Here is a 25,938-nt window from a genome sequence, read left to right as displayed (position 1 = left end):
AGGGAAAGCATTTCTTACAAAATCTCTCAAATTCAGCACAAACCAATCAGCAGGGTTATATGGTCTATGTATATGTCTAACTTCAGTATTAACCTGACATTCATAGAATGTTAGAACTAGAAGAAATGTTATAAATCACTGTGTCCACATCTTTATTTCACAAGAAAGAGCTATTCTGGGTGGCAGAAATGCTGGCAAAGATAATAACTTTCTATGTAATCATATATTAGCAAGTGTTGGCGATGATCTATACTTACACTAGGTCAGTGGTTCTTAAGCATGATCCAGGGACCCTATGACATTTTCAGAGGATTTGAGAGGTCAAAACTATTTTCATAATAGTGACAATGTTTTAACTTCAAACACTGTGTGAATATATATGTATACACACATGTATTTATATATATACATATATATCACATAAAAGTTCTTTGTGGGGAGATCCTCAGTTCACAAAACTAAAAAAGGGTTCCTAAGACCAAAAAATTGGAGAACTGTTGCACTAGATTATAGGATTGCTTTAGAACTGGAAGGGACCTTAGAGGCCATCAATTTCAACTCTTTCCATTTTGCAGACAAAGGAACCTAGGCACAGAGATATTAAGGAACTTGCTTATAGTCACACAACTAGTCTGATTCTGAGGCAGGACCCCAAGTCTAACATTCTTTTTCCTATTCACTGTGCTGTCTGATGGCCTCTACTAAGTATCTTTGAATGATGGTGATTAAGAACTTATCTAATTCAATGAAGGTATTTCTGCTGTCTCTTCTCCATAGTGCCTATTATAGTGATGGGCACAAAGCAGTAGTTCAGTATTTGCTTGTTAACTAACATTGCTGAACCCTCATGATTTCAGTACAAACATTTTAAGTATAAAATCAGTTTTAGTTTCATGTGCTGTAAATTAGCATCTGCATATTACCAATGATTATTTGTACAAAAAGAATAGTTTTTCAAAAGGTGTGCAAAAAACATTAAAAAGTAGCATAGAATGTGTGTCATCAAATAAGGAAATGGAGAGAGACAGAATCAGAGACAGAGACAGAAGCAGCGTGACCAGATAAAGAGCCTTATTTCAGGAATCATAAAATAATAATAAAAGAGTTAAAGGAAATATGTTGGGAATATCTTTTGTGGAGGATTTATAGAAATTCATGGAGAAGGATCTTATAGGATAAGAAGGTGTGAATGAATGGAAACTTGCACCTGTGAAGAAGGTATCCACTAAAGCTGATGGAATCACAGTCATCAAAGTAATAAATTCAATTTTAGCATCTCCAACCATCCAGGATCCACTGGAACTTGGCAAGCTCTTAGTTTTGATGAGACCTCTTAATATTGTTCTTTGTACCCTATGTTCACAACTGGCATGATGTAAGAGCTCTGCTTGGAGTTGGAAACATCATTAGTATCCCTTCAAGAGGCCAGCCTTATATTAAGGAGTATGCTGCTCATTCTTATCTCCTTACCCCGGAGGAACTGTGAAGTGGAGTAAGGAAAAGTGAGAGATGAAACACAAAGAATAAGATTGAAGGTGATTTGTAACAGAAATCAAAGGACAAGGTAAGAGGTAAAAAAAAGGCTAAGGATGAAGGGTAGGGCATATGAGGTAAGAGAGAGAAAGAAGAAGGGGAAAGATGGGGTGCGCATATTGCATTCATCTGCAAAGATAATAATTGAACCCATGGTAGCTGATGTGATTAATAAGGAAAGAGTATAGAGGAGATTGAGAAAAAAGCCAAGGACAGACCTTTAAGCAACATTCATGCTAAGGTAAAAGGAGATTCATGATCCAGCAAAAGAGATTCAAAGAATAATCAGACAGATAGGAGAAAAATCAGAAGAGAGCAGTATCACAGAAGCCAAGGGAAGAAGGAACATCCAGGAAGGGTTGTTCAACAATATCAAAATTGCAACACTCAAATAGGCTATAGAATTTAGCAGCCAAAAATCATTAACAGCTTTAGAGAGAGTACTTTCAGTCAAGTAGTAGAATTGGATGTCAGATAAGAATGTAAGAGATAGAGGACTGAGAGTGGTGAGGAAATGAATGCAGTAAGAATAGAAAATTCTTTCTAGGAGATTGGCAATGAAAAGGAATAGAATTAGAATATCTTCAGAGCCATGAGTGAAAATATAGCAGTTTTTTTTCCTTTTTTTTTTTTTTTTTTTGCTGAGGCAATTGGGGTTAAATGACTTGCCCAGTGTCACATGGCCAGGAAGTGTTAAGTGACTGAGGACAGATTTGAACTCAAGTCCTCCTGACTTCAGGACTGGTTCTCTATCCACTGCGCCACCTAGCTAAGCCAAGGAACTTTAAGTATAGAGCAAGGTAGTTGCAGGAACTCATATCAGTGACTCAGATTTTTAATAAAGAAATGACATCTACTAAAAGAGAAGGAATTAAATTATTGTGGACTCAAGACAAAGTTTGGAAAAGCCACTGGGGGCACTGGGATGGACATTCAATCAAGGAAGGGAAAAAAGGGTTATCAATTGGCAACCGGGGACAGATTAGATAACAAGAATTTGTAATGTACACAATAACTTCTTGGATTGACATTCAGAAGATGGGGTAATAGAGGACTGTGAGAACTGAACGTGGATCACCACATAGTATTTTCACTTTTTTATTGTTGTTTGCATTTTGTTTTCTTATTTTTTCTCTTTTGATCTGATTTTTCTTGTGCAGCATGATATTTGTGGACATATTTATAGAAGAATTACACATGTTTAACATATATTGGATTACTGTCTAGGAGAGGGAGTAGGGGGAAAGGAGGGAAAAATTAAGAACACAAGATATTTTAAGGGTGAATGTCGAAAATTATCCATGTATATATTTTGAAAATAAAAAGTTTTAATTTTAAAAAAGTTAATGGACATCCTAGCATGTAGCTCAAGAAAAAAAAGCTGGATTAAACTCTTGGTTGAATATTGGCAGGGTATGAACAGGAGTAGGACAAGAAAGTAAGGAATCAAGAATGAGGACAATGTAGAATTGACTTGTTAACTACTGGATCAAGACTGTTAAGGGAAAAAAGTAAAGGGTAATGAACTATGTAAATGGGGAATGAGAGAGGAACTGGAATTATGGGGAAAATGAAGGATATTTATAGGAGGAATAAAGCAAAGGGAGAGATGAAGGGCAAGAGGTTTTAAGCAGAAAAGAGAATTTTAGATCAGAATCATGGAGACACCTTAGTTATAGTTGCTGATAAGTTGAGGTCTAAGCGATGATCAACCTTGTAGATGACTGAGTTAGTAAAGATGCCGTACAGGTGTTCAGTTGCCCTTGGAACTCATCTTTCCTTCTTCACCAATACAGCCGTTTGTGTTTTGGAAAGAGCATTTCAGTTTTTGCAGGAATAGTCAATGTAACACATCGTGTCCCTTGGACGTGGAATTAAACATAGAAGTAGTTTCTTTCCTCATGGTCACTAAATTTAGTTTAAATTACCTTCTTTCTTTGAATCACATTCAAGAGCAGTATGAAGTCTGAACTTGTTCCAAAGAGGTACAGAGGCAGTCAACACCTGAGATAGCTAGATGTAAGGGAAAATGAAGTTGGGAATCATGCACAGAGCAAAAGAACAGCTAGCTCTGAGGTGGATTAGAACTTTTCAAAGAGGAACCACACAAGAGGGGTGAATTAATTGTTGTCAATAGAGATATGGTGGGATAAGATGATGATTATAGAATGGTAAAGGGCCTGATACTTACACTTTGCATCTTGGAGTCAGTATCCACGATGTTTCGCTCCACTTGATCAGCATTTTTTTGAAGTTGCTCAATCAACTCTGATAGCTCTTTACTGGAGATACTGTGAAGATAGGAATTAATGTTTTGAGCTTGTTTTTAGGAATCATTGGCAGAGATTTGCTCTTAGATTCCCCTAATAACAAAACATGGCTTCTCAATTAGTCCCTCAATCTGATATCTTCCCTTCTGAATAAGCCTCTGAGCTTACTCCTAGTTTCTCAATAGCCAGACTAAGAGCTATCGACTACTGAAATCACAGATCTGGGGGGAGTCTCTCTCTGATCTTGTGCATTTCCAGAGTAGACCCAAAAGAGGGTTCTAGTAAGAGGATCAGTCCTCATGGTTCCCCTTAGTTGATTCCTATTGTAGAACTTGCAGCTGATCCCAGCCTAAAAATCAAATGAAATGTATAAAGCATTTTGCAACCCTTAAAGTACCATAACATAAATGTCTATTATCATTATTTAACACTTTTTGATAAAAAGTGCATTCTTCACAACCACTTTGGAAAATGTGCAGCATAAAGACCATTATTCTCATTTTATAGATCAAGAAACTAAGATTTAGAGATTTGAATTGCCTTATATATTTGATCTGTCTTGTAGCTGGAAAGTGGTAACACTGTAATTTGAACCTCGATCTCCTAACCATGATTCCACAGTATATAAAATAGAGTATATTAGACTATATTTCAAATGAATGATTGGTGACTTCTAGAAAATAATGATCCAAAAAGCTAGCATGATTTCATAAAGATCATACAACTAGAAGAAAATCAAGAAACTGAGGTGGGGGTGGGGGATCTTTACAGTAAGTATCTCTGTTTTAGATCTCGTTTCATAAAACATATCTAAAACATAAATGTACAATTTACAAGAATAAGAGTCATTCCTCAATTGATAAAATGATCAAAGAATATGAGTAGGCAGTTTTTAGAGGGAAAAAAAATAAAGCTATCCGTAGCCACATGAAAAAATACTTTAAATCACTAAATTAGAGATATTCAATTAATGGTATACAAATCAAGCATTTACTGACAATAAATTTATTTTAAATCAGTTCATTTATTAAAAATGAAAGCAAATTTACATGCAAACGAGAGGGATGTGCTTGTTTATTTTACACAAAGAATTAAATCTTAATGGGATATTTGATACCTTTTACAGTTGCCAATTTTTTTTGTAATCTCTACATTGTTATGGGACCCCATATAGAATCACAACCCACAGTTTTTTTTTTTTTAATTAGTATGTTTTCAAATAAATGTAAAGGCAGTTTTCCACATTTGTCTTTGCAAAATCTTGTGTTCCAAATTTTTCTCCCTTTATACCTTCCTTCCCCCTCCTCAAGACAACAAGCAATCTAATATAGCAACCCACGGTTTAAGAAGCTTCTCTTTAGGCAACCGTCTAAAACTTTTAAGTTATAGAGAATGCATCTACCTACATTGATAGAGGTATTTCATATCTGGTAGTTCCTTTTGCTAATGAAATCAAAGGTCCATTCTCTCTAACCCTACTTCAGTAGCAGTTCAGCGTAATGCTATAGATACCTAGATTTAGATCTGTCAACTTGCAGAATGTTCTCTAGTGGAGTGCACCTGAGAATTGTCCTTAGTGGTGTGTTGTTTAATGTTTTTATTATCATATTTGCAGATGTCACAAAGCCAGGAGGGGGAGCTAACACTTTGAATAATAATTAGGAACCAAAAAGATCTCAGCAGGCCAGAACAATGGGACATGTCTAATAAAGTGATATCTAAGAGAGATAAATATAAAGTCTTACATACAGATTCAAAAAATCAACTTCACAATCTCACAAGTATGAAATAGTGGGAGAGATAGTTACATTATAGTTCATATGGAAAAATCCGAAAGTTTTAATGGACTGCAAGCTCTCTGTGAATAATGTAAAATGGCAGCCAAAAATTTTTAATGTGATCTTATATCAATTAAGAGAGGAATGGTGTCCAGAATAAATGTGAAGTATTATATTTAATTCTGGGCACCACATGTTAAGGATGATAATGAATCAGAAAGCATACATCAGAAGGCAATCAGGATAGTGAAGAAGTTTAAGTATGATTGAAATAACTGAAGATGCTTAGTTTAGAAAAGGGAAGTTTTAGGGGAAGCCAGTAGCTACTATCTTCAAGAACTTAAAGGCTTGTGATGAGGAAGAGGTTTTAAACTGGTTCTTTATGGCCCAAGAAGATAGAAGCAGGAACAATCAATAGAAGTTGCAGCAGGGTAAAATATAACTAGATGAAAAATTCCTCAATGCAATGAAATCAGCCATCTCTTGTGGTAATGGGTTCCTCCTCAGTAGAGATTTTCAGATGGGAATGTTATAGCAAGGTTTATGTTTGTTTTGAATTAAATGGCCTATGAACTTTCAACTTGGAAATTTGGCTATTCTTCAAATCTTTGATCTCAAGAGACTAAAATTAACAAGACAAGACACTAACATAAAAAAAAATATATCATAAGTTAGTATCAAATGAGTAGGGTAGAAAATAAACCCTATGAATTCAGAGAAGGGAGACATAACTATAGGTTGAAATTTTCAAGGAAACCTTCATGAAAGAGGCAGATCTTGAAGGATTATCTAAAATATGGATAGACAAGAATTAGGTCTATTTTGCAATGCCCTTAAATTGGAGATTATAGAAAGACTAAGGGAAGGATACTACATTGAAAATTTCAGTGTTAGACAAACTCTGGAAAATATACAGTTTTTTCATATAAAATTTTCAGCTATCCCTAATTTAAATGAGCTTTCCTCTACTGTAAAAATTTTCCCTGGTATTTTAGGGCTGACTGACCTTAACTCCATTGACTTTGCCTGACTTTCCCTGTTGGGTTGTAAATCATTCTAATCTCAAATCATTCATTCTTTGCCCAGTTTGTCTATGGTGTCCACCTCCTCCCAATCCTAATATTGTGACACAGAGAAACTATGTTCTTACTCAAATAATTCAAATAAATAACCAGTGATTGTTCTCTTCTTTGAAGGAACTAAAGTATTAGGAAGGGGATTTTGCCTCTCCTCTCATTCGCTCACCTAGCCCTAAGCCTCAATGTCACATACACACCAGGCTGGTTCCAAAACCAGTTCTCTAGTTTTTACCTCCCCATTGGCTTCATCAGGGATAGAATAGGGCTTTTGGACCCCACCTCAGACTATTTTTCAAATAAAGAAAAGTCTTTGCCACCCAACAGTTGAGTGATTCTGCTGAGATAATGGTCAGTTCTGTGGGCTTTGTGGCTTGCATTCAGGAGAAAGGATGAAAATTAGAGCCTAGAAGGATTCCAGAGCCAGATCCTGTCTTTGGAAATGTAGGCACCATCCAACACTGCTTGAGACCAGAGAGATTTAGCTTTCACATGGCCCTGGAGTACAGAAATAGAGCAAGTATCTCATAAAGCAAAATGGTCCTAAATCCTTCTTCCTTTTCTGTGATTAAGGATGACCTAGAATCATATAATCCATAGAATATTAGAACTGGAAGGGATCTTTAAGAGATGATCTAGTCCAAGTTACATATATACATGTGAATGTGTTTATGCATTTTGTATGTAATTTTGTGAGTGGTCTGAATTCTGGTGCCAGGAGGTGCCTGGAATGTGGGAGGGACCTGGAATTTGGAGTGAGGTAGAGCTCCTCCAAGTTCCAGAAACCTGTAGAGCCAGTCAAAGCCCTTTCATCTTTGTAATGAATATGTATTTGGGCAGCCAGATGTTTCACCCAGTCTGTCAGAATGGCTGATGAAGCTGATAGGGGCCCCTCCCTACCATCCACTTAGTACCAGCCCTGTTTCTGTTCCCACCCTCCCACAGTCCAGTACAGAATGGTAATTTTCCTAGGAAAGAATAGGAAGGACCCCTAGGGGAGGCAAAGAGGGATGGAGCTGAAAGAAAGGGGCCCCTTGGAGATAAAGAAAAAGGAAATGAGAAAAAGAAAGGTGGGCCCCAAAGCGAATAGGTAATCCACACATTTTTTTTTTTTTCTATTCTACTCACTGCTTTTTCACATTGGCACACAGTAGGCAAAAAGAATTCATTAGCAGATTGATTTTCTAGAATAAAACAGCTGGAAGCAATATAAATCAGACTTGCTTTCCACTCATTTACCCCAATGCACTCGGGATAGAAGGAATAACCCTGGCCTTTCAAATCCTTATATAAAGGTTGAGAATAGGTGCAGGCAAGAGAGATCAGAAACCTATGGCTTTAATCTCATCCCATATCCCAAGAACTCAAACTGGGTTCTTCCCTAAAATCCCTCTTCTTCTCTGTCCTAAGGAAGGAAGAGATAAAAAGGACTGTAGAGGACACTCCAGTTATCCAAAACTCTGCTGTTCATAGAGCTAAATTTTTTTTTACAATTTCCACAAATTATTGGAAAATTTTATTCACTGAGACTGACTCAGCAAGTTGAATTAAATGCTGGCACTTTTCAAAGGAATAATCAAAAAACAAAGGAATAGAAAATAGGCATGAAGGAAGGAAAGGAGCTAGGTTCTCATCTAGGAGGGGAAACTTCAGATCTAGTGAAAGGATTATTTGCTTTATGGAAAACCCCACCTTCCTGAAATGAGACCAGCATCACTTAGAAGATGGACTATGGAGGGTGAGGCAGAACTGGAACTGGATCTCCAGGAGATAACCTTTTTATATTTCCCTGTCTTTGAGCCGAGGTTCTTAGAGTTGATGCTGAAGAACATGTAGTCAGTCTGCAGAGACCAAGAGTTCCAAGGCTTTATTTCACAATAGCAGTCAGGAAGAGTGGGTGTAATAATGGAGAACAGATTCAGAATATATTTCTCCAGAGTATCAGACCTTGTTTTCTTCTCTTTTGGCTTGTTATACTAGAACATGGATTGTTTCCAGGAAGATTCAGGGAGGGTCTCTATCCAGAGTGGTAAAGAGGAATTCTTGTTTACTCATTCTGTTTACAATCTATTTACTATATTCCCTGGTAAAGAAGGGAACACTTGGTCCAACTCAAGACCCAGAAGGGCTGAACTGTCTCTTATTGGCCTGGACATAGAAGTCAAAATTCTCTGGACTGGTTTTTTCAGAGTTGACGCTGCTCCAGGATAGTGTTTAAAGGACACAGAATAACCAAACCCAGCACTATCTGAGTTTGAAACCTTAGGTGCTAATACAAAACAGCCTCTTCTTTGTCTTCTCTCTCTCTCTCTCTCTCTCTCTCTCTCTCTCTCTCTCTCTCTCTCTCTCTCTCTCTCTCTGTGTGTGTGTGTGTGTGTGTGTGTGTGTGTTGGGGAGGGGGAGATTTGAGGAACCAAAGGTAAAAGAAACAGGAACTTTTCCAGCACAGATCCAGAATCCCTACTTTACTTTCCTAGTGACTTACAATCAAAAGCTCTGTGGAAGCAATGCAAAAGAGGAGAAAGCAGAACAGTTGAAAAGGGGGGAAACTCCTAAGGTTTCTTTCAGGTTCCATCATTGCCCATGATGGAAAACATGGGTATTGTGCTTGGATCCAAAAAGAGAAGAGAAAATGCAACTCTTTCCCTTTTTTGCAGGTGTGGGGGGAATCTGTGGATGTAGAACATTGCATATGATGTTAGATTTAGTTGAATTAACAAAACTTTATCTCTCTTTTCCTTTTTAAATCTTTGTTTCAGGAAATGGCTCTCTGGATAAGAGAAGGGAAAGGGATATATCTGGAAGTTCAGGTGATCTAAAAACAAATTATAATTTTTTTCCCTTAAAAGATAAAATGTGAAAAAAGAATACTCCTGATCAAAATAGGTCAGAAAACTTTCCTTTTTTAAAAGTTTGACAAAACTACCTAACTTACTATTTATATAGAAAAAACATAACTTTTAATTATGGGAATATCCCGTCAAATCCTCACTGCTTTAATTTTCTCACTATATCATAGAGTCTTATTTTATATATAAGAAAATTGAAATGAGTTGACAAGTAATTCTTTCCCATACAGTCTGTCTGACAGAACTAGAAAAAACCAATCTTGTTGCATTAACCTGTCCTCCAGCCGCCTACGGATTTTGGAGTTGGGTCTGTGAACCTTTTATGGCTATTACAAGAACCAGTATCCATGGCATGATGTCAAAATCAGCTGGCACTTTAAGAACTAAAAAAAGTGACCTGGAATACTTAGACTATTTGAGCTGATTCTTTAGCAGGCTGGAACAGGCTCTTGTTTAGAGTTCTGGAAGTATCTTTGACACTGGAATAGGAAATGTGGAAATAACAGCAATATTTAGAAATCTCTGTTCAAACATCTGGAGCTGCTCTAAAAACAAAGAGATAAAATGAAAAACTTATTGTTGATGGAGATTTAATTAGGACTTTATAATCCTCCAGCCCCAAACTTTCAACAAACTATAACAGAACCAGATTGGAATGCAAAATATCATCTTTCTGCAAAATCCTCTTCTGTTTCCATCTTCATTTAAGTAGCTACCTAGATTGAGTGGGCTTTGGGAGGTGGAGGGAGGATGGGTCAGTGTTCATCACCAGGAGGCTGTACAGGAAGGTGGAAAGGGAGCTGAATTTGAGTCATGCAACTTGGAGGATATCGGCACTGATACTTCCTAGCTATGTGAGCTTGGAGAAATCACTTTACTTTTCTGGTCTGGGTCCTCTTTTGTAAAATGAGAGAGTTGAACAAGATGTCCTCCAATTTATGATATGTGTAATCTATAGTGTTCTTGTTTCTCTATCAAAGCCTGATTTGTTTGCAATGATGGGGGAATGAATGGTAGGAAGAATTTGGACACAAAGGTATTCAGAATAACACTTTACAAACTGGTTTTCACTCTTGATCTGGGAGCAACTGGCAATAAGATTCTAACCTAGGGAAAGAGAGAGCCTGCTGCTAAGCACTCTGCTCCTGGCAACAGCCGGTCCTTCCACATGCCTTGATGGATAAGTTGCACTTCTTGTCCCTCAGAGGAAAAAAACCCAAGGATGTGAGTATGGCTCTCCAGAGATCACCATCATCCCCAGAAGAGAATGTGTAACCAACAGGAGAAGAGCTGCAACCTGGGGCCATTTTTGTGGGGGTGTGACTCAGAGCCCATACTTTGAACTAAGAGCTCCTTTTGCTTAAAGGCTTTTGGCAGGACCTCTAGATACTTATGTACCTATTTTAGAGGAGCAGAGCTTAGGTATGAAATCCCCAAACTGCAACTTTTGGCTTCCTGCCCTGAGTATTTGGCCAACCCTACTAGCCTGCCTGCTCTGGAGCCTTCCTCTAAGGCTGTGTCTGCCAGTCCAACTGTGACCACCTATAACTGAGAAAAGCAATCCCTGAGCACCTGGGTCAGTCCTTCCTCTCAACTGCATCCAACCATATCTCGTTACTTGGCCTAGGAGCACCAGGTCACAAAGTCCATCCATGATTAAAATACACTTGCTGGGCCATACCAATTATCTACAATTTTTTTTTTTGAAATTTTCTTATTCTCGAGGCAGCTAGGTGGTTCAGTAGATAGAGCACCAGCCCTGAAGTTGGAAGGACCTGAGTTCAAATATGGCCTCAGACACTTAATACTTCCTAACTGTGTGATCCTGGACAAATCACTTAACCCCGACTGCCTCAGAAAAACAAAAACAAAAAACCAACCAACCAACCAAATAAACAAACAAAAAAAACCAAAAAGAAATTTTCTTATTTTCTCTAGATCTCCTGAAGGGGATTAATAAGAACCAGAAAGCTCTGTTCCCTTTCCAAATCATGCCGGCTCTCCCCCTTCCTTTTCTCAACTAGATCTCTCTTGCCATGGAGTGATAGATGGGAGCCTGACTTGGATTCTACATTGTGAGAATGAGGCCACCTTTTTGACAGGGCCAGCTCACCTTACTCTGGGGCTGCTAAACAGTTCTCCCGAGGGACTAGGCTTGTGTTTTAAATAATCTGGGCTGGATTGGAGCCCAGGACAGAGATAATGTAGCTTTTCATCAGACTCCAGGCCAGCTATTTTTACCTGCACAGTCTCTGTCCCCTGGCACCACCCCTCCTGGCCCCCAGCTGTCTTTAAACACCTCCAAGTGAAGTCTTCTAAACTCAGTAAAGAGTAAACTCTTGGGGAGGTTCAGCAGAACATTGGCCTGAGAGCTTTAGTACAGGGTGTGCTCTATGGAAATAATCCTTGCCATAACCAATTTCATTTTGTGTTTCTGGCCCTGAGTCAGTCCCCAGCTCTTAGTCATTTTTATAATCTGGCAGAATCCTCCCTTTTGGGGTTAATTTCATCTCAGAAACTTCATGAAGGGCCAGGGAAGATGGGTGGTGAGGGATCAAAGCCCCAGCCTACAGAGCTGGTATTTCTGGAATGTAGCTATGTCCACACCTCTCTGACACCCATTTTTTACCTCTTTCCCTCCTTACATCCTACAGTGGCAGCTGAGTTCTGGCATGGTGAGTGCAGATCAGAGAAAGAGCTAGAAGAGACCTTAGAGATCATTTCGACCAACCCTCTCATTTTTCAGATAAGGAAACTGAGGCGAAGAGGAAGTGAAATAGCATATCCAGGACAAACTGCTATTTTAATCACAGAGCCCAGGATTCAAACCCAGCAGTCCTAATTCTCAGCGATAGTGTCCTTTACACTACATTATGTTCTTGCCCCAGCGAACTTGGCTTACAGTGTTCATTTCATTCAATCAGTTGATCCTGGCTCATTAAGAGTGTCCAGGGCTCTGGAAAAGTTAATGGGGATGAGGGTGTGGTATAATCATACCAGAGGGAAAATTAGTTCTTCCCTCTAAGATCTATTTCCTGAAACTCACCTTTTCCCTCCCATCCATACACCTCCAACTCCTTCAATGTACACCCTCTCCCTTTATAGCCAAATTTTAGAGAACAGCATCATGGGGCAGCGAGGTGGCACAGTAGGTAGAGTGGGTGACATAGATTCACATAGTCATCTTCCTGAATTTGAATTTGGTCTCAGAACTTAACTAGCTGTGTGACTCCTGAAGCAAAGAATCATAGAATCAAATTTAGAGCAGAAAGGGACTTATGGGTCATTCACTCCATTCCATTCTTTTAACAGATGGGGAACATGAAGCTCAAAGATTTGCCCCAAAGAAGCAGACATGTAATTCAAGAAAGTTTGAAACCAGATCCCTTGATTGTAAATTCAGTATCTTTTCATGGTTCCACAGTGAGGGGTTAAACCAGAACTTTATGAGATAAAGCAGGTAGAGTGCCTAGCACTGTGCCTTGCATAGAAGCAGGGTGTAAGAAATGTTTCGCAAATGGAAATTATGTTAAGAGTGTGTCCTAGCTCTTTTCAACAATGAGATGATTCAGGCCAGTTTCAATGGTCTTGTGATGAAAAGAGCCATCTGCACCCAGAGAGAGGACTGTGAGGACTGAGTGTATATCCACTGAGTGGATCATAGTATTTTCACTCTTTTTGTTGTTTGCTTGCATTGTGTTTTCTCATTTTTTTTTTCCCTTTTTGGTCTGATTTTTCTTGTGCAGCATAATATGGAAATAAATATAGAAGAATTACACATGTTTAACATAGATTACTCACTATCCAGGGGAAGAGGGTAGGGGAAAAGGGAGAGAAAAAAATTGGAACACAAGGTCTTGCAAGGATGAATGTTGAAAATTATCTATGCATATCTTTTGAAAATAAAAAGCTTTAATTAAAAAAAAAAAAAACAAAAAAAAGAGTGTGCCCTAGAATGGCCACTGACATGATATCAACTTGCTTTTCCCCCCACCACCTAAACCCCCTTATATCCTAATTGCTGAGAATGACATCCATTTTTCTGGCCTTATTTCATAAGGCAACTACTAAATATTAGTTAATAAGGTGCAGGTCAAATGTAAATTTGCTAGATATGAATATTCAGTCATAGAAAACTTTGGTTCAGACTTGACTTTATTGAGATAAGGAATATCAAATTCCTTTACAATATAATCTATTCTATAATTTATTACCTTAGAAAATCTCTTGAGGCACTGAAAAGATAAGTGACTAGTCCAAGATCATCTAGCTAGCACTGTTAAAGGCTGGGCTTGCCTTCCTGCTCTGAGATAGCACTTCCTCCATTTACCTAAATTGCTTCTCAGATACCATAATGCTGGAATAACAATATTATTGAACAACCAGCCAGAGCCTATCATTAGGACAACTTAATCCTCCAAGTGGAATAGCATATATGGGGGAGAGGGAGGAAGAGAGAATGGTGGTAAATTGAGGCTGAATCACAATATAACATTCACAAATGAGAAACCAGGTCTCTCATTCCCAGGCTGTGTCTGGCTTACAATGCCTTACACCCCTTATTTCTTCAAACAGGTTGTACTGGTGACGAATGAAGTAGAATGGAATTCTTCCATCTGGTTCTTTTTCCCTTGCTCTGATTGCCAGGAGACACTGAATAGTGGGTCATCTCCTTAACTCCTCCTCTTTGTCTACATCCATATGGTATGGAATTTGAGCTCAAATGGATTTTTAGAGATCCTGCCCAATTCCCCTCATTTTTATAGATAGGGAAATGGAGGTAAACAGTTTTGAAGTGATTGGTTCAGAATCACATGGGTGATAAGTAATTGAGTCAGCTCTTGAACATGGGCTTTGGACTCCCAAGTTCCACTGCCCTTTCCATTTATCAGGGACAAGTGGGTAGGCTCCCTTAGCAAGGCTTTGGCAAATGGGAGAGCATATTTTGTTCATTTTAGGAACTAATCACCTGGGTTTCTACCAGGAGTCAGTCTGTTAGAACCATTTGAATTATGCCTTTTGTGATCTTGGGCAAGTCACTTAAAACTCCTGTAGGCTTTATTTTCCACTTCATAAAAAGAAAGGGGTTTAACAAGATAATAAGATCATAGATTGAAAGCTAGAAAGAACTTTACAAGTCATTCAATCTAACTGCTTCATTTTACAGAGGAGTAAGCCAAAACCAAGGAATGATAAATTATAGCTAGCATTTATTTAGTACTTTATTTAGGTCTGCAGATCATTTTACAAATATAATCTCTCTCTTTTCTTTTTTTAAAATAGTATTTTATTTTTCCAAATACATGTAAAGACAGTTTTCAACAGTCATTTAAAAAAATTTTTGTATTCTAAGTTTTTCTCCCTTCCTCCTTTACTTTTCCCCTCCCCAAGACAGCAAGCAATCTGATATGTTAAATATGTGCAATTCTTTTAAACATATTTCTATATTTTACAAATACAATCTCATTTAATTCTCTCTTTTATATAATAATAGCTTTTTATTTTTCAAAATACATGCAAAGATATCATATGACTAGCAATCACACAGCAAATAGGTGTCCAAATTTGATTTGAACTCAGATCCTCATTCCAGGTCCAGTTCTCACTGCAACACATAGCTGAATTAAGATGTAATGAGAATGGTGTTCTGGCTCCAAAACCACTGATTTTCCCATTGAACCATATGAGGAACCCTTTTAATTCTAAAGCCATGATCCTTTGAATAAATACTTGTTGACTGATTAATTAAAATAATACTCTCCCCACAGGAAACTTCTAGGTAATTAGAGTGAATTACTGTAATGATAGGTATTAATCAGGAAGGCGGAATGTAATTGGTGAAGCAGCAAAGCTTTGCTTAGTTTAATAATTGGATCCTTTCCCTCTATATGACACCAAAGCCAACATGCCATGGGGTTTGAAAAGGCTACCACATTTTTCATGGCTCAAGGAAGAGACCTGTGATCCCCTGACCAGAGACAGACATTGATATCTTTTGCATTCTCATAATGCACATGTAGCATAAATGCCCTGTGATAGGATATAGGGAGGTTAAAGGTGACAATTACCTCCTCCAGGGTTCCAGACTATTCCCCTCTCCTTAAAAGTGGTCTAAGGGACTAGGCTATAATAGTGGTCAGAGAATAATAAAACCTTTTAGATTAAAGAGTTATTAGACTTGTCCAGGAGCAGCTAGGTGATGAAGTGTATGATAGAACACTGAGCTTGTAATCAGGAAGACTCTTCAAGAGTTCAAAATTAGCCCCAGATACTTAATGGGGGAAAAAAAAGCCTAAAGTCTCCAATGGACATCTTCAATCATCCTGATCTATATTTTGCCACTGGACTCAGATGGCTTTGGAGGAAAGAGAGGCTGGCGACTTTGTACAGCCCTCCCTCAAATTAGATGTATTCCTACTTACAGATAGGGGACTCCTTGAAGAGTTTAGGGCATAGTTATCATCCCGGAAACAGAGACAAACATATTAACTGATCGCTCAAAGTCACACAGTTAAGTGTCTGAGACTAGATTTGAACTCATTATCTCCCTGACTCCAACCCCAGCACTCCATTTCCTATACTCCTCCAGGGGCTAAGTGGACCATCAGAGTCACTTTATTTTACCATTTCTGTTCTACACTAAGAATCAAGTCAAGACTTCCTTAGATCATTGGTCCTCTTCAAGAACAAAGGACAAACAAGAACAAATACTAGCACTGAGATGTGATTCTGGACAAGTAATTTAACCCTATTTACCTCAGTTTCCTTATCTGTAAAATGAATTAGAGAAGAAATGGCAAACCATTCCAGTATCTTTGCCTAGAAAACCCCAAATGAGGTCACAATGGTTTGGACAGGACTGAAGAACAACAATAATAACAAATGCTTACTGAATTTAATATGTTGTAGAGTATGATGTAGAGGAATTCTTGTTCAGGTATGGTCTAGACTGACCTAGAGGTCCCTTGGACATTGAAACTCTGTGATTAATGTCCTTAAGGAATTTGCAACCATTTAGATTTAGCTCAGGCTGCATTCCATGGTTCCCCTGTAGATTTCCCACAGTGTTAGTTATTTCAAAGATAGTACAGTAAACACATGTTCAGCTTTTTTCTCATTGACATTTGAAACATAAGAGCAGTCTCAAACTTCTAAACCCAGTTCCTTGAGTAAAAAAGTCTGATTTTTTCAAGACAGAAGATAATTTAAATCTTCAAAGATGTCAGCCTGTAACCTAAATCCAAACAAATAGACTGCAAATGAATTTTGAAAAGTTCATTTCTGCTTTACTCCCATATGCATCTCTTCACTAACAAGCAGAACAGCCAATGAATTTTACTCTCGACTCTCTTGTTTATCTAATAAGACTTGACATAAAGCCTCTACCCAGGGAAGGAAGAAAGGGAAGCCAATTTTAGTACTGATTCTCATTATAGAATAGAAATGGTAAAATAGAGAGCCCACTCTTAATCTGATGGCCCACTTAGCCTTGTAGGGAGGTATAGGAAATGGAGTACTGGGCTTAGAGTCAAGGAGATTTGAGTTCAAATCTTGCTTCAGACACTTATTAGCTGTGTGACCTTGGGCAATCAGTATCTTTTTTCCAGGTGATAACTATGCCCTAAAATCTTCACGGCGTCACCTGAGGAAGTCTTTTGTCTGTAAGTAGGAACACATTTAATATAATCTAACTAGAGAAGAATATTTTCTATGTTCATTTAAATAAATAAATATGTGTCTTTTCAACCATAAAATGGGGACCATCAAAATACCCACCTCTCAGGATTGTTGCCAGGAGAAAATGAGATATTTGTAGTAGATGCTTACTAAATGCACTTTTTTCTTCCTTTTCCATCACTCAACTTTGTGTTATAATTAATAGCTCTGGAGTAACAGGTTGTGGGTTCAAACTCTGCCTCTGCTACTTACTACTTGTGTGATAATGGAAAAGTCACAATCTTCCTGGATCTTGGTTTCCTTATCTGGCTTGAACTAAACAACCCTGGTAGTTTCTTCCACCTCTGAATTCCATGGTCTTTAATAGTTCTCTGGTATGGTTAACTGGCTAATAACCCAATAGATTCAGGAATAGTTAATTTATGCACTCTAGCAAAGTTTGAAAATTGTGCTCCTGTGGGTCGATGGAGAGTCAACATGGCACACATAAAACAGAGTCAGGAAAAACCTGTATTCAGTATACTGGCTATGTGATCGTGGGCAAGGGAACTCTCTTAAGACATCTTTTGCAGAGCAAATGTCTGAACTGTTAGTGAAAATTTCTCCCAACAATTGTCTCTTCCAATGAAAATATCATGGCTAGTCCCTAAAATAGAGGTGGAGTGACACCATAAAATAAGTACCAGCCTGCCATGAAAAGAAGAATTTTCTAGAGTTTGAATATTTACATTTATAGAAAGTCATATTTAAAAGTATTGTTCAGCACATCTCCATTTGTTCAATTCAATTAAAAATATGTGCTCAGCACCTACCGTGCACAAGACATCGATGGTAAGTGTATTTTTACCTTGACTACAACTAATCTTAGTTCTGCTCATAGTCCTTCACTCAGAGGATAACCCACCTATTCTACCTACAATCTCATTAGCTCCATTAGCTTTTATTTTATTAGGGAGAGTATAATTTACTCCTAAACTTCCTTTCCACTTAAGTTCTTAAACCAGAATTTCTTAGTTCATAACATCCACAGGACTTGCTTGTTTCTCCTCCCTTTGCTTCAATATGTTCTCCTTCATTTCCTCCTTTTGACTCTAGTCTTTGCCCCTCCTTTTTCTGGTCTCACTTCCTCCCCAGCCCCTGTTCCAGAATTTTCTGTCACTCAGGAGCAACTTTGGGAACATGTGAAATAAATCACCATTCATTGGTTCACATGCCTTTCTTCTTAGGCCAGCTTGGAACACCACCTTACACCCACCTTCTGACTATAATTGACTATTTCATGACATGTCCTACAGCTTTAAAAATAAAAAGTGTGTGTGTGTGTGTGTGTGTGTGTGTGTGTGTGCACGCGCGTGTGTGTGTGTGAGATAAAAGATATTCTAATAGATGAATTTTGATCAGCTCACAAGTGTTTTAAGGGCTTCCTCAGATGACCCCCTTGAAGAGTTTAGGGCATAGTAATCATCTCGGAAGAAACCTATTGGACTAAAATAAAAGGTACAGTTTTCCAGTTATGGATACCCAAGACAGGTTGCAGCAAGCCTAGAGGGAGGAGTATTGGGCTATCGCAGGCAGAACATACAGTAGTAGAAGGGAGGGTGTGGCACTTTCTAGATTTTAAATCTCACCTCAATAAAACCAGAAATTTCATCAAAATAATCCCTTTATTTCTTCTCCCCCATGAAATTTTCTCCTCCCTAGGCCTATCAGAGAACTGGCTTCTGGAATAAGGGAAGGTAGGGTTTAAGTGACCCATTTTCAGGGATGCTGGGGGGACTCTCTGCTGAAACTCACAGAAAATTCTGGTTAAGTATTTCCCAGATATTTTTATATGTCATTATCTCCTGGAATCTGAGTAGAGGGGGAAAACTGGGGCACAAACAGTGATACGTTGGTCGATGCTTAATAACAGGCTCCCCTAAAAGCTACAACATATTTTTAAGTTTAATCTGCATCATCATTTTCTCTGGTGATTTCTTTAGGCAATCAGCAGAACAACAAAATAATAAATCAAACTATAGCTTGTAGTTTGTCACTTTCCAAGGTGTAAATGGTCACAGTGAAAATTTAACAAGAATGTCTCAAGAGTCAATCAGTTTGAGCTGGCTTCAGCACACTGGAACTCATCAGAGAACACGGATCAATTCGATTAAAGGAATTCAATGCTGAGCTGGGGCTAAAGCAACAGAATGGGAATTCTGACTTTCTCTAACACAGCCCTCTTTCTCTGGTTAGTCAGAAAAACAGTCCCTAAATCATTTGTCAAATGAGGAACAGTCCAAACTTTCAAAGAAGTCAATTGTACTACCCCTCTATCCAAATGACAATTTGATGCTAGTTCTACCACCCCTGCAGGGCTCCCATAGTGGAAGTTTGACTATTAGATCTCTACTTTTTTCACAGGCTTTTATTATTAGAAGGAACGATAGCTGCTACAAGGGTCTTAGACACTACAGACTACCAGAGGGCTATTTTCTCCTACAGTTGAGCCTAGGGCACTTGAGCTGGCTCTGAAAAACATCTCAGATATTTTTAATGAGAAGTCTTCCCCAGGAATTCTTCTGGGTTTCTATATATAATATCTGTTATCTGGGCCATTTGTTTGATGCTTCTTTTGCATTATTATTGAACATGTCCACACATCTTAATTCCACAACTATGCAGGCTCCTAGAGAGCAGTGACAGTATCTTCTTTGCACTCCACCCCTAATACAAGACTGGGTACATAGCAGGTGTTCACTAAGTATATAGTGAATGAAGGAAAGAAGGAATGACAGGGCTGGGAATAATCCACTCTTTCCCCATCAAATCTCTGACCTCTCATGACCTGCAAGGCCCCAGGCACCAGGGCCCCACCAGAGTGCTCACACTATTATTAGCTGATTGTTCTAACACCCAGAACTTCCAGTAGTGCCCCACACCTATGATTAGAAGCCTAGACAATAAGGAAGATGTTTCATGCTTTGCCTTCTCCCCAATTTCAGTTGCTAAAAGATTGAAGATCATGGAGGGGGAGTGGCCCTTTCCTCTTGTGGTCAGCCTTGACTTCTCAGAGGATCATAGATCCAGAGGGCATCTAATCCCCAGTTTCTTAAGCCATGGGTCATGACCTCACAGGGGTCTCATAACTGAATGTGAGGGCCACACAATTATGATTTATTATCAGTACATGTTTGATTTGTATACTTATTTTATACATCTATATACCCAGGGTCACATACAAATTTCTTGGGAAAAAGGGGATCGAAAGTGGAAAAGTTTAAGAAATCCTAATCTAGTCTAACACCTTTATTTTACAGAAAGTCTGAGGCAGGATTTGAACTCAGGATTCAGAGCTCAGCGCTTTACCCCCTTTCCCTCCAGTTTATGGGTTTCTTTGCCTCCTGAGCTTTAGGGGGAGAACAAAGGTCTTCAAATCCCAAACCCCATTCCCCCCAAAAGCAAAAAATCAGGCAATTTTTCCTGTCTTCTATTCTGGCTAGCATAGTACTAGACATATAAATAAGGACTCAGTAAATACTAACTGAATTGAATTTCCTTTGGTTTCTGTACCTTAAGTTTCTCAGTATGAAGAGTTTAGAGATCTGGAATGATTAAAAAAAACACCTCTATTTTAGCAGACATCCCTCCTCCAATTACCTCCAACTATGATTCTATGAATAAATACTTGTTTAATTAATGAAAACTCTCCATACAGGAATCTTCTAGGCAGAATGACATTAGTTTCCACCCTCTCCCTCCCAAGTAATTGGGGTTAAGTGACTTGCCCAGGGTCACACAGCCAGGATGTGTTAAGTGTCTGAGGCCAGATTTGAACTCAGGTCCTGACTTCAGAGCTGGTTCTCTATCCCTATGGAATTTTTTGACTGATCAGTTGAAGAGGATTCATACAGCCCTCTGCCCCATCCTTTTTCCTTTACAATCACTAAAGACCTGGGATGAAGCTACTAATTTCTACAGTGATTATTTTTCCTGGAATTAGAACCAAGAACCTTTCCCTTTAAATGTGTCAAAAACCCCTACCTCGGTGGCCTGGGAGAAAGTCCCACATCCACCTGCTCATTTATTTTGAGGAGGGGAGTGTGATTTACTGAGTCTTTGCATAGTAGGAGGAGAGGTGGGACAACTGGATGGTATCCATTATGTATTCCATTCCCCCCATCTCTGTGCCATCTGTTTGCCCCTCCCTCCTACCCTGATTCTCCCTTTGCTTCTCCCCACCAACAGGGAAGAATCCTGACTCCAAACAAGTCAGGAAAGGGCATTTCTTTCCACTTGCTTTGCCCAGAGAACCAGAGCCATATTTATTTCCCACTTCCCTTAGGGTTTTTTATAAGTGACCAGGATCTTTTTTTTTCCTTCCAGCAGACCTAAGCCTTAAAGTGATAGAAGATAAGGAGAGAAGTGAGAAAACAGAATCTGAGCTACCCAGGATTTTCCTAGGAGGCAGAGTGGTGTAGAGTAAAGCAAGGCAAGGCAAGATGAAGTGGATTTATAAAATAATGGGGTGGGGGTATATAAGGGCCCCTTGCAGAAGAAGAGCTTTCTGAGACTGGCACAGAGCATCCGATTGTGTAACTACACAGAGAACAGCAAGGAGAAGCTGACCCAGCCTGGTGTTGATAGCTGGGTCAGGATACAGTCTACTGAAAAGAGAATTAATTGTCCTTTACTTTTCTGCTGCCTAGTCCAGACTTTATAATCTTTTGGGAATGGGGATATAGGGAGATGGGAGACCTTGCAGAGAAAAGGAAATGGAAGTGGAATAAATGTTAATTCTCTAGAAAAAGTCAAGGCATGAGATTTTTTTTTTCATCACTCTTTCCTTTTAAAAATTACTTTGTATTACTTTCTATATATTTTTTTCTTTACCCCAGCACAGCTCCTAATACATAGCTGCTCAAAAAATAAAGCATGTTGAATAGAGCTAAGTAGCTTTGGAAAATTATTTATAAATAAGGGGGTTCTGTGATAATCCCCCCCACTCCTTTTAAAATTTTATTCATAATGATATCCAAATACCTGCCTGATGACCCAAAACTGCATCAAATCCTGGGCAAAGACTCAGAGCCCCAGGAGCAAACTTGTTCAGGGAATCTGAAACCCAAGTTCTCACTGACTTCTTCTGGGAAAGTCCTATTTTTCAGTCTCTCAAAGGGAAGGGTTCAATGAATGAGAATGGGAGGAGGTAGATACACAACTGAAGAGAAAGGAGATAGGAAAAGCTATGTACATAGGGATAAAAATTGTTTTTAGAGACAGGAGTCAGTGAGATGGACTATTTTTAGAATACTGATATTTTAGGACAACTGATGCCCCTTCCTATTGAGTAGAGAATTAATGTGGTTTAGTGGGATGATCCCATTTGGTGTCTGGAGATTTGGTTTGGAATTTCAGCTCTAACATGACCCTGGACCTTTAAACCTCTCTGAGTCTTAACTTTGCCGGTCTGCAAAGTGGGGATAATAATACCTGTGGTACCTTTCTTAAGGGACTGTTGTTTGGAAAAATCAGTATTAAATTCTGTAATGTGAGTTATTATTCCACCTCCTTTAGAAATCCCTTCTCATCCTAAGCTCTCAAAATACTATCAAAAAGCTGGACAAAGCTTTCCTCAATGGGAGTCAGAGGACCCCAGGAGTCCATGTCTCATCCTTTCCACCCTTAGGAGGCCAGAGGAGTTCCACCCCGTTCCCACCCCTCTCCCATCCTCCCCTCCCCAAGCTGGCTCTGCCTCTGTGTCCACCCTCTATATCTCAGTGAGGGTTTTTCTTAAACCAGTTATTAAATGAATACATTAGTACTTATCAGACCAACGTGGGCTGTGGCTTTAATCCAAACACATCAAGACATGTTATTCTCTATTCTCAGGCAGCTCTTCAAACCTGAACTAATGAGGTGCCTGCCAGTTTCGGGGCTGGGAGGTGGGGGAGATGAGGGAGGAGGGGGAAGGCATGGAGTGAGCCCGGAGCCACACCCCTGCCCGGACTGAGCACGGACTCCGCAGAGGCCAACCCCAAAGACTGTTGCGCTTCGTGGTTTCGGCCCCCCACATTTCCCCCATCCCCGCAGGTTCTGACCCCTCTCTAGCAGGACCCCACCGCGGCAGTGGCGCCCACGGCACGCACAGCAGGTAGCCGGAAGTCATTCGACAGGTGGCCTCGCGTCTCCTCTCCCTATGCAGCCGGCTCTTTCCCCTCTCAGCCGCCAGTCAGCTTAGAGCTTCTCCCTGGGGCAGAGGAGTCCCTAGGTACCAACCCGCAGCCCTTCCTCACCTCTTGGTCTGCACCGTGGGGCTATATTTGCCTTTGTTTCTCTTCCTGAACAGCGAATTCATCTTGCCCTCGGTGTGTGCACAGCTTCTGGCCGCCGGGTGCGTGTGTGTGTTTGAAGAACTGGGGGTCTGGACCCGGCCAGCAGCGCGCGCAGGGTGGGTGGCAGCCTGGGCAGGTGTGAGAGCGGCTGTCAGGAGAGCCCCCAACTGCCGCCCACAGCTCTTGCTCCTGGTCACTACCCCAGGGGGGCGGGGTTGCACTGTCGGGCTGGGTTCAGCTCCAGAGGCTGTCGGTCGCTCTCCCTTTCCTGAGAGAAGGTGGTGCTTACCTTCATGTCACCCAGAAGGCGGAGCTTCCCGCCCCGTCTCCCTCCCTCGCTCAGTGTATACCCGCACTCGGTGTATGAGGCGGGGACCCAGAACCAGTGCACACATGCATGGAGTGCGCGTGAGAATGAAATTTGTCTCCTTTGCATATGCTCCCGATGTTTAAAAGGGAAATGATGGTGCAAGCATGGGACTAGCAGGGGTGGGGGTACAGCAGACAGACACTGAGCTGCAAGTTTAGTTATAAATTGTGTGCAAATGCCAGCCAAGTTCCCTCCCCTTGGCCTGGAGTTCTGGCTGTGACCCAGCTCTGCCCCACAGACTACAGATCCTAAGGGGGTGTCTGCATCTGGCAGAAATACCTAATGAAACCCCTCATAGCACAACTCCAAGGGAGAGCTTCCTTAATTTGGGCACACCCAGACAGATATTTATCTCAGCCCTGGCAAACCCAGAGTGTGGTTAAGTGGGCACATAGGATGAAGGATCAGGTCCCAGGTGACTGGTTTCTGTACATTGGAAATTAAATAAAGCATTCATGACATATTACCTCTTCTAGTTCTTGTCCAAGTTTCAGGCTCAAGAAATTAGGTTGTGGGCATGTTAGAAACAATGTATCAATAACATCTAAAAGTTTTTAAATTTAGAACAGTTACATTATAAAAGCATGTTCTTATTTCTGATCCTTTCTCATATAAAAATGCCTGCTATAGATAAAAAATGTTTATCTGGTTCTCTGGTTAGCAGAACAAAGACTAGAATAACTTTGAGAAGAAAATAATTTGCTTTTCTATGTCAATCATAGATTATTTCTATCATGCTTACCACCCAAATTATTCAAGTTTTAAAACTGGATTAAAATATTAAGGAAGATTTTATGTTTTACAGTTAGTTTAGAATTAGTAAGAGCGTAACATAGAAGTCGCATCAAGAGTATCACCAGAGAAATGTAAGTCTGGACAAAAATGATGGGCATGTCACATAGTGAAGGTGAGGGGTAGCCAGTGTATTCCATTGGTATTTGTGCAATGTCAAAAAATCTGAGGAAAGCCCATAAGTACATTGGGTGGATCCACTGTGTGGAATTTATGGTAGGACAGATAGGAATTGCTCAGTATTATCAGATACTGATGAGTTGGAATCTGCTTTGTGAGACAGAATACTCACATTGATGAAGGCACAGATTCACTGAACGTGACAGAAGAGGAACTATTTTTGTGTCTTTAGCCCAGGGAACTGTTTAGTGTATGAGCAGTATATCTACCCATGGAATCCTTGCTGGGAGTAACCACCCCTCCTTTCCTAATCTCATCTCCCCTTTTCTTTGAAAACAGATAATCCTGACACTAAGGATCATTTATTTTTCTGGTCTAGGCAGGGGATTTCTGCTTATCTAGTGTGTAAGGTCCCCACCCTCAAGGATGCCTAGATCTACAAACCTGTTCTGCCTAAACCACCATTTATAGAGCTTAGTTAAGTTTTCTGGATGGCTCTAGAAGAGTGCTAGGTCTGGAGTCAGGAAGAACTAAGAACAAATCCAGCCCCAAATACTTGTTACTTACATAACCTTAAGCAAATCATTTAACATAAGTTAAACATAAGTCTGCCTCAGTTTCCTCGTTTGTAAAATGGAGATAATAATAATAATATCTACTTCAAAAGATTGTTATAAAGCTCAAATGAGATATTTGTAAGCACTTAGCCTAGTGCCTACCATATAGTAGGTGCTATGTAAATGCTTATTTTTCTTTTGTTGGGATAATGCATTTTGAGCCTCAGTTACATTCATCCATTCCTCATATCTCTAGCTCTACTCATGCATCCTTGAAGCATCTCTTAATAGTTTGGACCTGGCATATCAGAGCTTGGTTATGCTGGCTGGTTTCCATGTCTACTCAGGCAGGTGGCAGATTATCCCAGCCAAGACTTCTGTCTATGAAGTTAAGGCCATCCCTGATACTGTCCATCTCATCTATCAATAACTGCTCATGGAGTGCTCCCTAGAGGCGTAATCCTACCAACCATAAGTTGTTAATATATGCAACCAACTGAAATTCAACAAACATTTCAGTTATTGTCCACTGTATATAAAACACTGTTAGAGGCACTAAAAAAAGTCTGAAGATAAATTAGACAGTGCCTTTGACCTAAACA

General features: G+C 39.6%; 1 protein-coding gene across 1 annotated transcript in view; it reads right to left on the bottom strand.

Annotated features, from left to right (window-relative positions):
• The window catches only part of PPL (periplakin), a 42,500-nt gene extending 18,681 nt beyond the window's left edge, over positions 1-23,819 (bottom strand). The window contains exons 1-2 of the mRNA XM_051964267.1: positions 23,459-23,819; positions 3,725-3,824 (exon numbers count right to left, since the gene is read on the bottom strand). Of these exons, the coding sequence (XP_051820227.1) occupies positions 3,725-3,824; positions 23,459-23,520 (162 nt within the window). The 5' untranslated portion in view covers positions 23,521-23,819. The remainder of the gene's footprint in view (positions 1-3,724; positions 3,825-23,458) is intronic.
• Positions 23,820-25,938: the final 2,119 nt, after the last annotated feature.

This window comes from Antechinus flavipes, chromosome 1 (genome assembly GCF_016432865.1).
Source record: "Antechinus flavipes isolate AdamAnt ecotype Samford, QLD, Australia chromosome 1, AdamAnt_v2, whole genome shotgun sequence".
Lineage (NCBI taxonomy): Eukaryota > Metazoa > Chordata > Mammalia > Dasyuromorphia > Dasyuridae > Antechinus > Antechinus flavipes.
This window is presented reverse-complemented; position numbering and strand designations above follow the sequence as displayed.